The sequence below is a fragment of the Triturus cristatus genome, chromosome 12, assembly GCF_964204655.1.
Source record: "Triturus cristatus chromosome 12, aTriCri1.1, whole genome shotgun sequence".
Classification (NCBI taxonomy): domain Eukaryota; kingdom Metazoa; phylum Chordata; class Amphibia; order Caudata; family Salamandridae; genus Triturus; species Triturus cristatus.
In genome coordinates this window covers 692,345,988-692,358,582 of record NC_140595.1, presented here as the reverse complement: position 1 = coordinate 692,358,582, position 12,595 = coordinate 692,345,988, and the positions used below count along the sequence as shown (strand labels likewise).

Sequence of the window (12,595 nt, the reverse complement as noted above, 5' to 3'; positions counted from 1 at the left end):
TCATCTGTTTCTGCCATAGTCCAGGCGTGGAATGACGTAAATGGTGGCCTCAGGACATGTCCCCCCTGCTTTTCCAGTTACTACCGTAAAAACTTTTGAGGTAAAAATGGATGCGGACATGTCCATGAAGTCGCAAGTCCAATCTGTGGCCGCCACTTGTTTCGGACTACTGAAAATGATGAGGAATTTTCTCCCTCTTCTCTCAGTCCCACATAGGAAAACAGTGGTCCACGCCTTGATAACATCTAGGCTTAACTACGCTAATGTTCTGTATCTAGGCCTCCCTGATTACCCATTAGACCGCTTGCAGGTGGTACAAAAGGCGGCAGCAAGGGCCGTCCTGTTGGTTGACCTTAGGACTCATATGACTCCTCTTTTGATGTCCTTGCACTGGCCTCCGGTGCGAGAAAGGGTTAATTTCAAGGCTCTGGTACTGGTCTTCAAAGCCTTTTACAATATCGGAGCCCCCTACAATAGGAGCAGAATCCAGCCCTATGTTCCAATCAGAACCCTGCGATCCTCTACTCAGAGGCTGTCAATCGTGCCAAAGTTTGCCCATTCGCGTATGGGCGGATGCTAGTTTCAGGTGACCGCTGCTAGGTTTTGGAATAGCCTGCCGCCTCTCCTGAACAGGAACAGGTTCTCCTTAGCTTTAGGAGAAAACTAAAAACCTGTCTGTTTCAACAATAGTTGAGGCACCCGTAGCCGCTTCCAACTGTTCTGTCAACAGGGTTAAGTCAGCGCTGGGACACTCTCAGGAGTAGCCGCGCGCTTTACAAATACCCAGTAACATAACATTTGTAAAGCGCAAACAATTACCCGAGGGTGTCAAGGAACTGGGGGCCATCGGGAAGATTAAGCAAGCTATTGCCCATAGTCACATGGTGCTGGACTGATCTGCTGACGGCAACGGGTATCGAACCGCGAGCCCCCAGGTTCTGGAGTCAGCCGCCCTGGCCGCTGCGCCACACCTCTTCCCTAAGGTTTTGTAAGGTTTTGTTTCTTGAAGGCAGTCCCATGTACTTTCTCGTGAAGCAAATGTCACATCCCCAATCCTGATGTCAGCTGAGGTACATTTACCCACTGAGCTATTTAACATGGAGGACACACCTAAACACGACCCCTCCGTTCACTATCAGTCCTTACAACTTTGCCTCTAGTGAATATCTCAAGTCATTGCATGCTTTCTAAGCACACTGTCTTCAAAGATGGAGGCGGCACGGGTTCCCGTACATACCCGCTTATTGCCATTAGTACCTCCAGTCTTGTTAAACAAGGATCATTAGGTCATTATTTTATGTAATCTCTTACTTGCTAGGACCAGAGTGGTTGGTTGGACACTTGTAGCATTTGGTAAAAACTGCAGACTATCTGAAAAAAAAGAAAGAAAGAAAAAAATGCATTAGTCAGAAATTGCTGTAAATAGATTGTAAACATTGCATATTGATCATACTTGATAATGCTCGCAGCTTTCATCTTTTTGCTAATATTTCGCAAATATATGGTAGTATTGTTCAGTTGCTTTGAAAACAATGATGACTTCAAGGTATGATTATTTATTTATTTAGCCGCACAATATTTTTCACACTAATGTTTAATATTGAACAATAATATTACATAGTATCTTTGGCAGGATGTAATCTGTAGAGTGTAAACTGAGCGATCGTTGGGGTTTAGTAGAGCAAAGCTGGTAGTGAAAGAGAGGAATGCTTCCTTTTGGAAATGGGGAGGGACAGCTCATTGAGGTAGAGGCAAAAAGGGATTTTATTTAATTTAACATTTTCAAATATGCTGGTCCGTGTGGATTACGTGTTCAGAGCTGAGTGGTCAGATTAGGGTTGAGCGAGATCAAGAAGATTTAGGGGTGCGAAATCTCATAACTATTTCTTGACAGATTTTGTGGAATTCAACCAAACGTTCTCAAAATTGTGCTTTTGTATCAAATGTGGTTTGACGGTAGCTTGCGTCACTTTTTTTAAGCTGAGTGCTGAGTGATTGTCTCTTGGTGAGTTATTTTCTGTGGAAACTGGTTTCCCATCGTTATGTTATAAATGTTTTTATTCAAGATTCAAGGTCGTGGAAAAGAAGTTGTGCAAAATAAGGTAAAATGGTCAGGAAATTTCATGAATTTCAGCTTTCTATGAAAATGAGAGAATTGCAAATGTTTGTGGTCGTTCAGTTACATTTTTGTTCAGACCTAGCGTTCTTGCCAAAGTTTAAGTTAATGTCCCAAAGTATGTTGATTAAAGTGTGTTGTGTGTGTGCATGGATGTGCTAATGTGAGCACGGAAAGAGGAGCTGGAAGGCTGGTGTGGCTGGTTTTAGGAGTGTGGTATGTATCAGAGGGGTGGAATGGCGCGAAACCAGCAGCTGAGTGGGACTTGAGTTGGAGCTACTGATGCGGCTCTCGATTGCCTGCTTCTTGTCATAACTGCACAGCAGAGATTCGCCTTTCCAACACAGTGGTGGTTGGGAAAGCTCCCATAACATCACAAAGGAACTCAAAGTAAGATCCGCTCTCAATATATCCTCTGCCTCAACTCTCTGCCTCATCTCAAGCCTCATTCGGCTACTCTTTCCAATGCACTACCCTATTTCTCACCCTGTACCTCTATCAATATATCCTCTACCTCCACTCTCTCATTCATCCCAAACCCCATACCACTACTATGATCCCCAAAATAACCCTACTCTACCCCTCATTGTATCATCTCATACCTCTTTTTACTTTTCCGATCTCCCAAACAAGCCTTTCTAAACCCTTCCCTCTGACTCTTCCCCCTCCACCTCCCTTCTACTCATCCCAAACCTCCTTCTACTGCTATGAGATCCCCCCCAAAAAAAAATTTTTTTTATTCAAAATCCTTCCCTCCTCTATCCCTCCACTATCCTTTACAATCCAAATAACAGGCTAACATGTCCACAACTCAAATAATTTCATATTTCACTATACTAATTCCCCACTAAATGCGAAGTCACGTATTTCTGCTAGCGCCTCCTGAAGCTATCGACAAGCCAGAACGTTTTAATTAGCACAATAAAAGCAGCGCGACAGGCAGCCGCAGAGTCATGTGATTAACAGAGACTGCCTGCTGCAGGCGTGGGGGGCTGGCTTAGCTGCGCTGGGCTTCCTGATTCACGTGACGCATGTCAAGGAGATTGCAACAATTGTGAGCACATTCGCGACCAGCATCGAGACAGGCCTAATAAGATAGGGACCGTTGTGAAGGGGGCAGTTACCAAATAGTTTAAATGCTCGCTCCTCTGTTGTGCTGCCTGTAGAGAGCCACCCGGGCTCTCTTATACAATGTTGAGCTAATACACGAATCCACACACCCCTCGGGGCGGGCTCGTCCCGTGGGGATAAATAAACGTGGGCAAGACCGCACGTGGTCTTTTGAGCGGCCCAGTAACGCATACCAGTTTCACGTGTCCTTTAATTAGTAGTCCCTAATTAACTGAGGCCGAGGCCTGCCACGCTACACTGCCCTCTAATCAAGAAGCCGCTTGCATCCCGAACGGAGCTGGACCGCGGTCGCTGCAGGGCTGGACAAGAGGGTTAAGTGGTGCCTGCAGCCTCTGTTGATGCTGCGTGAGTCGAGTCCGGACCGCGGATGCTGCAGTCGAGTTTGGGGCCTGCATACTCTCATGAGCTGGTCGATGGTACCGCGCCTCGCTCTGAGAGACTTCCACTGACATTACTGTCTTAGGTAATGTAATTGCTACGCTATTTCATTTATGCGCCATGAACATACCTGCCGAGAGCCGGGTTTTAAAATGTACCTAATTCACTCAACACAACCAACAATCAGAGGCAGCCTTACGAACAAAACCTTGTATTCTTCGGGTGGCAGGCAAAATTGCTCTCTGATTTGGGAATTCACTATCAAAATGATTCAGCGTGGCAAGGATTCGAATTGTGGCTGATGGCTGTGTTGCCAGCGCAAAGCTATGGCTTCTTGCATAATGGGTGTAGTTGTTTTCGGTGCGGCGTGATTTCAGACATAACATCTAAACTTATGCGCCACTTTTGCGTCACTTTTAACATGGGAAAAGTGACCCAAAAGTGGCTCAAGGGGCTTGCAAATCTGCCCCTAAGTGTGCGGAGTCTAATTTAATTCATTACTGAAAGCAAAAACACACAATCTAAATTGCGTCTCGCACGTTTTTATTTTGTATAGGTTTGAATTTATCAGGGGGCGTGAAGCGGAAGCCATAAATCTAGGATGGAAATTGCAGGCCGTGGAAAGCATGGAGTCCCATTGCATTATCTTTATGGAAGGACACAGTGTGCCTTCACTGAGCAGAACTGGTTTCAGATTACATCTTGCCAGCTCTGATCTTTCTATAATGCACTACAGGTGCAGAGCGAAATGCTCCTGCCTGTGCAGAGGGTGAACATGTCTGCAACTGAGAAGGTGTAATTTGACATCACCGAACTGTATTTTATGTAGATAGCTCAGCGGGTTAATGCTTTTGCCACAGAGATCCTTTAGTTACTTGTGGTTCAGCCGCGCCTGCTGAGCTGAGGGAGGGTGCTGTGCTTAGACATAACTTATGGGTGTAAAAGCTCCTGCTGGAGAGTTACTTGTCTAGTAGCAGATTTTGACTCACCAAAAAGTAGCGCAGAGGGTTACAATGCAGTTTGCAAAGATCAGTTGCTTTGCACCAGTTTCAAGATCTTAGGGTTTCTCGTTCTTCAAATGGGTGTAATTTCTAATATTCATGTTTCCCTCTTTTTGAAAATGTCACACATAGCAATCTGAAACCTTGGCAGCTATGCATGTGTTTCGGAGTAGCGTGCTAGTCGCCAAAAAAGCGATTCAACACCTCATCAGGGGTAGCAAGCGCTTTATAAATGCAAACCTTTTCCCTCTTCTATCCCTCCACTATCCTTCTCAATCCAAATAACTGACTGACATATCAGACACTCAAATTACTTTCATATTTCGCTATACTAATTCACCACTAATCCTTTATGTGTTCCGGAGTAGTGTGCTACTCGCCGAAAAAAGCACATTGGACATTAAGATCTCATTGTCGAATCTAAACACAATTTTAATACACAATGCCATGAGATTAAATGGCAGTAAAGTTTGATCCGACCCAAAATATGAGTCTTGAAAATGCTTCATGGCCTCTTCATTTCCATTGAGAGTGAAACATATGTTGACGTAAACAAAACAGAAAATGGGTTATTGGTCAGCAATACCTGGAATAACTGGAAAGAGCAGGAGAGACTGCATGGATTTAGAGGAAAGCTCGAGAAACCTCAAAGACAAACTGCTCCTTTACCGCAGTGTTGCCCATGACAAACTTACTGAGCCAATGGTCGCCTCCCAATTCATTGTGTTTCCACCACCTGGGTTGCCAATCGACCGGCCAGAAATTTCAAGCTGCCTACTGCTGCCTCACGCCAAATACAAATGTCTACCACAGAGACTACAATTGTGTTTATGCTTGCTGTCTGATCAATCTCCTGATCTCTGTACTAAGCCAGAGGTGGGTTCTCACCTGTCATCTCTCATATAGTCATAGGATGATATGGAGCGCTAGTGGAGGACTCAGTTATCCCCTGAAGCAGGCACTTGGCTCCTATAAAGGAAGGTCGATTAGTCAGTCCTCATGGAGCAGTGGATCTCTAACTACGTATCTCACGTAGTCCTTCCATGTTTATTGGCAAGTGGGAACATGAGGTGTGTGAGAGAAGTCAAGTAAGAAAATGAGGCATGGGTGTTAGAGCCAACAATCTGGCAAGACTGTGTCCTGATTAGCCCTTTTATGTTTACATGGCAACTGTAGCCCACACCAAGCATATAGAGAGAGAGAAGGTCTTTGGCTGTCAGTGGATATTATGAATTATGCTAAAAGACTAAGAGACGAGACAGTGGTCTGTTGTATAAGGGGGACTTCGACTATCAATGGACTTGGATAACTAGAGGAAAAACGAAGAGGCTATGGTCGAATGTCTAAGAGAGACTTGGACTGTCAACGGGCCTTGGCGACGTTGACTATGCATGGACGGGATATTGAGAGGGGATACTGGGAGACGGTGGTCATGTGGCAAAGAGACTGTGAGATATGAGATGATGATCACATTTATGTACTTGCTGCAATCTAAAGAATGAAGACGCGCAAAAGGTCTACAGCTGGCCAATCCTGATGGAACCATCACTTTGCTAGAAATAAAGACATAATATTGGAAAGAATGTGATATAATGAAATGATACCAACAACAATTCTGTGGGCTTCCATGAAAGCCAAATGAGCTGTTTTGGGAGCTGTATTACAGCGCCAAAGCTTCGGTGGATTGGTTGCTGCAGACCTTAATTGGGTGCAACATCATTCAAGTTCCACTCTAAAGGCAGTTGTGGGCTTAGCTACTTCTTATTCCTGAGTTTCTCTCATAGAGGTCACTGAGCCCATCACTGCAAATAAATCTCTATACTAGCCCAGAAATAAATAAATAAGCAAGCATTTTCCAGTACCTAAAGAAATGAGAGGAAGAATCTGTCTAGACAACGTGCAAGTTGAGTAAACTATAGGGAAAAGAGCAATACCTTAGTTGAGGCCTCAGTGCTTTGAGTGTGAAGATTGGGGACACCTGGCTCCAACTGAACCCATCGACTTAGGGGCTGCTGAAGAACAGCCATAGCCTGTTACCTCTCCTTCCTGCTCTCTCTCTCACCCTCTCTTGTCCCCTCTGTTATCCCCTACACTTCAGACTAGCCCCACGCTCTAAAGATAGCACTGCCACCTTCGCTCCCCCACACTTATATCTTAGGACCTCTAACTTCTGTTGTCCACCAACGCCCCGCCCGACTGTAAGCAAGCAAAGGATGACAGTGTGGCACGTTCCAGGACTGTTATTTCCAATTGTCTGTGAAGAAGGTTAGACTTGTACCGACAATGATGTCTTGTACCTGCTTTGACCATTTTTACACTGTCTGGATTTGAGAATGCCCAAATAGGTCTAAACCATGTCAAAGAACGACTGATAGCGTCTACCATACAGAAAAACAGTGTTGTTTATTGTCCTTTGGTATTTAGATTTGAAAGCCATTTTGTCTCCTGGTAAGTTACTATTTAGTACCTAAGTTAATACAATGACATTTTCAGAATAGCAATAAAGTTTGTGGACGTCATCAAGTGTTAGTAATCTCCTCCTTATTTTCAGACAATAAGAAAAAAATAATTTTAGGGAGTGAAATAGTCATTATAAACTAATATTATCTGTTAAAAATATGTGTACATTGATATTAGATCTTTTTAATGTTTCTGTTGTAGCTAGAAAGTTATTTAAAATATCCTTTGTGGTACTGGACTTTGGAGTACATTAATTTGAAATAATGCAGCAATTTTATTGCAGACCATTCAATTGCATGACTTCAGGTCCGGCTCTCTGTCGCAGTTTCTTTCCTCCACTGATTAGCGTATATTACTCTTCATTTCCATCACAGGATGCATAAGTAGCATTTGTTTGAGAAAAAAACAAATGGAAGTGCCAGGTCAACATTGTAAAAAAGTAGTTTTGAGACTACTTTATTTACAAACACATTAATAAACAAATGCTGCCAAAGCCAATAAATGTGTCCAATAACTTAAGTTATATGTTTGTCTTATAACTTAACTTAAACAATAAATTTGCCTTAAAAGCTAATGAGGCTCATTCTACTAGATTTTACTTCCATGTTGTCACCATTGGGCTGCTCACTGGGAATAACGCTAGATTCTTCCTTAACCATGGTCCAACCCATTAACAACTTTGCTAAAAGTGTCAATTGTCAACTCTTAGTGTCAAAGAAACTAAAATAAATCCTGCTACAGGATCACTTGAAAACGGCTTTGCGTTCTCTGATGCTCTCTCAACTAGACTTTGGCAATGCAGTCCTAGCAGGCGTTTCACAAACTTCCCTCTCCCCTCTAAAAGCAGCTAGGCTAGTCCCTTCAACCAAGACATTCGATCACATCTCACCAATACTTGTGGATCTACACTGGATCCTTATTGAGGCCAAAATAAACTTCAAACTATGATGCTCAGCCTTCAAAGCAATCCATGAAAAAGCTTCCTCTTACTTGACCAACCTTCAAAGACATCAGGTGGTTCGAGGAACTTGAGAAATAGAGAAAACGGCTCTTGGAAAAAAGTTCACTCCAAACCCCCTAGGCCCTACAAAATTCCTTCTCCTGAGCAGACTCTACCTTCTGGAACTCCTTGACTTACTGAAATTCCAATACTCCTTTTGCTTCAATGCCTGTTAAAGACTCACCTGTTCAAGCTATACCTCACCCAATAATTCCAACACAGTCATGCAGGATGAATCCGAACCCCACCTCTCTGTCAGAACTGATTAGTATGATAAACTTGTAATCTTCACCCCTTCCCATGCCCTGAACCAGTCTTCACCTCCTACTTCGCCCCACTTCAGCTAACTCCCTCCTACCACAAATGCTACACCCTCCTCATGTCTTCCCCACTCTCTTCTTATCTTCGCACTCACCTCCCTCATCTACTCTTATCAGGACCTGTTTCTATTAAACTCATGTCGCAGTAATTGCTTTACCAAATCACCAGTTCCATGTAACACCTCGTGCTTTTATTGTTAATCTGTAAAGCTAATCTATGCCTCCGGTGACCATGCACAATAGAAATATGTTAAATAAATAATAAATGCATCAATAAATGAGTCTCTTCACTGAATGATGAGTTAAGCATGCATGAGCCATTCCAACATGGGGCAACACTGCCCCCAAATCTTCCTCGGGGACTTTAATCTCCACAGGAATGATCATATCGAGCCCACGGTTAACAGCCTAAAAACTTTCCTAACTGACCTCAGACTTGTCCAATTCTGCGATAGCCCAATGCACATACTGGGTGCAACAATGGATCTGCACATTTCCAGGCAAAACTCCATCATACTTAAATCAATCATCCCTTGTGACTGGACGGACCACCACAGCATCTCCTTCCTCATCACTGAACCAACAAAGACTCATAAACTCCAACTTAAGAACCCCAAACATTGGAAAAGAAATACTTGCAACATTAACCGAAATGACCTAACATCCCTCACCAGCAATTTTCTATCGCCACCAGCGGACCTCACAGATGTACATGATCTCACAACCCACTACAACAACTCGATGACGAACATTCTCGACACAGTGGCCCCCCTTCAACTTAAAAGGCCCTCCTGTAAAGACTCCAAACCTTGGTACATTGGGAACCTAAATGATCAACACTGCAAACTGAGACTAGCGGAAAGGACCTGGAGAGCCGCACCATCCCTAGAGCACCTTAAACAACTAAGATGAAAAAGAAGGAATTACAACAAACACATCAGAATCGCCAAAGCTAACTTCTTCGAAGATCAACTAAACAAGCTAGAAATAGACCAAGAAAACAATTCGAAATTATTAAACTTCAGTCCGCTCAACATCACACAGACTCCTCTGAAGGCCCCAACCCGCAACCCAATTGCAACACTTTTGCCGCCCATTTCTAAGAAAAATCCTAAATGAATGAAAAACAGCTCCTTACAGCAAATGAACTACTCTCATTGTCGCCCCCACCTAACCCCATCGAGCCACAATCGGCACAAACACCTATCCAGCATGATCTTACCCTCAAAAACAATGCATCCTGGAACACTTTATGACATCCTCAAGTTAATAACAACACTCAAACCGTCAAACCACTTTTGTGATCCCCTTCCAGCCAACATCTTCAGTGAGATCAAAACTGCTCTTATACCCATCTGGAAAAAGATAGTGCATGCATCTCTATCACAAGGAACCCTTCCAAGCTGCTTAAAAGAAGGACAGGTAACCCCTATTCTTAAAAAACCCAATGCTGACCACACAATTCCAGATAACTACCATCCAATATCCACTATTCCTACACTAGCAAACCAACTAGAGAAGTGCGCCCACTCCCAAGTATGCAACCATATATCCCAATTCCACCTCATTGACCAATTCCAAACAGGCTTCAGGCAGAATCACAGCACGGAATTGGCCATGACCCACATCGTCGATGACGCACTCAGAATACCAGATCAAAACGAATCCTGCCTCCTAATCCTTCTAGACCTATCATCAGCCTTCGATACGGTCAAACATATCAGTATCCTAGACCTACTTGAACACAGAACGGGTTTACCAGGAGCTATCCTGAAGTGGTTCGCCTCCTTCTTAGACAACCAAACCCAAAGGATCAAGATTAACCAATCGCAATCCTTGAAAACACCGGTCACCTTGGGAGTCCCTCAAGGTTCCGCCCTATCTCCTGCCCTCTTCAGTTTAGTCATGGAACCCTTAACCGAAAATTCTGAAACTCTCCAACATCCACTACCAAATGGACGCGGATGATACCCAACTATACCTAAAAATATCATTGCCGGATGACATCAGCCTACTCAACACAACTTTACAAAAAACCCACATCTGGCTAACAAAAAACCACCTCAAACTCAGTGCGCTTAAAACTGACTTTCTCCTAATCTCCCCACCACAAGGACAAGGTGACATAGTAAACTGGATAAAACACCTAACAGCCCTCAAATGTAAACCTCATATTATCGATTCCACAAGATCACTGGCAATAATAGTGGATACAAATCTCAACATGAGGGAACACATCAGCACAGCTACCTGAGGAGCCAACTTTCATATGAGCATTCTAGAAAACTAAACACCTCCCTCAACGACAACGACCGAAAAACAGCAGTTCAATCATTAGTTCTACCCAGAATAGACTATGGGAATACAACCTTATGTGGCCTGCCGAGATCCAGTCTTGCTCCTCTAAGAGCCTCACTCAACGCGGCTGCAAGACTCGTCACTGGCTCCAGAAAGAACAACCACATCACTGGATCTAAAGGAACTGAATTGGCTCCCTAAAGAGGCAAGAGCACAGCTACAAATTGCATGCATGACGTACAAAGACCTGCACCTCAATACACCAAAGTATCTAGCCCATAAACTCAAATTATCAGGCAATAGCAGAACTCTGAAAAGCACCAACACACTGCTATTGAAACCACAAAAACTTAAGAAAAAGAAAACCTGCACACGCACCTTCTCTGGCCTAGCACTGAGTATATGGGACGCCCTGCCCCAAACAATCAGAATGAGCCCCTCCACCATCTCCTTCAAAAAAGAACTCAAACTACTTCTAATGAATAAAACTCTCTACCGATCCCAGCCCTGAGGCAAGTTGATACCAACCAGAAGCTGCTCATCTACCAAGATACGTGATGATCTCTAAAAGAGAATGACCAACACAATCCTGACTTTCAACTAGAACTTCCAATCTACAAGATCGCATCTTAGATGCTCATTTATATGTGAGTAGCGCTCAACTTTTCTTGCGATGTAACTGTAAAACGCTCTGATACCCTCAGCGGGTCTAGTCCGCACTATATAAAGCTTTATAGATAAATACAAAATTAATTCACTCATCTGGTATGCACACTGGCAATTATCTATTTATCACTGACTAATTCTTAAATTCTCCCACTCCCTGATCTGCCATACCGCATACACCCACAGACTCACCGATCTAACATACCACATAGTATTATTAGTATTAACAGATTTGTATCGCGCATGGCTGCCCAAGCAAAGGGGCGTCCCAGCGCTACCCAAAACAGCATACCGGTAAGTAGTGACAGCCTGGGAAAGGAAGAGAGAGTTACGCTGGGAAAAGCCAGGTCTTTGTGGCTTTCTGGAAGGCTAGATGATCTTAGAGCCCTCTGATACCAGTAGGAAGAGAGTTCCAGAGTTTGTCAGGCAGAACATTAAAAGAACGACCACCCGCTCTGGCTCTTAAAACTCTAGGGGTATACACCAGCCCTTGGTCAGCTGACCGTAGGCACAGGTTCGGGACATAAGATGTTAACAAGTTTGATAGGACCGGGGGGGCTTGTTTAGTCAAAATGTTGTGGGAGATGCATAGAGTCTTAAACTGAATTCTTTTCTCCACCGGTAGCGAATGTAATTTGGGTAGAGATCTAGACACGGAGCAGATTTTCGGTAGCGCTATTAAGGTGCGAGCTGCTGCGTTTTGTATTCTCTGCAGGCGCTGAATGCAGGATTTGTTGGCACCTAGATAAAGGGAATTCCCATAATCCAATCTGGATAAGATTGTGGCCTGTACGATATTCTGCTGAACTTTGAGCTCAAAAAAGCCCAATAGAGGTTTTAACCCTCTCAGAAGCCCAAAGCATATCCCTGCGACTACTTTGGATTGGGTGTCAAAAGAGAGACCTCCATCCATCCAGAAGCCCAAGTTCTTGACTGCCTCCTTCGGCAAAGGAGCTGGTTTTAGTTGGTCTGGCCACCATTGCTCTGACCACATATCGCTATCTCTTCCAAACAACAAAATTTCAGACTTACTGGCGTCTAGCTGCAGACAATTTGTTGTCAGCCAATTGGCGACCGCCAATAAATCCTCCTTGAATTTAATAAGATTTTGTTTACATTTCTTGGAGAATGCGATAACTAATTGGGTGTCGGCAGCATAAAAAACCACGACAACCCTCTGATTTTTGCTACCGATGCTAAGGGTTGTACATAGATGTTAAACAGC

General features: G+C 43.8%; 1 protein-coding gene across 1 annotated transcript in view; it reads right to left on the bottom strand.

Annotated features, from left to right (window-relative positions):
- MUC12 (mucin 12, cell surface associated) overlaps positions 1 to 12,595 on the bottom strand; it is a gene marked incomplete at its 5' end in the record, with an annotated part of 144,962 nt that overhangs the window by 20,975 nt on the left and 111,392 nt on the right. Inside the window, one exon of the mRNA XM_085637118.1 lies at positions 1,312 to 1,371. Within this exon, the coding sequence (XP_085493244.1) occupies positions 1,312 to 1,371 (60 nt within the window). The remainder of the gene's footprint in view (positions 1 to 1,311; positions 1,372 to 12,595) is intronic.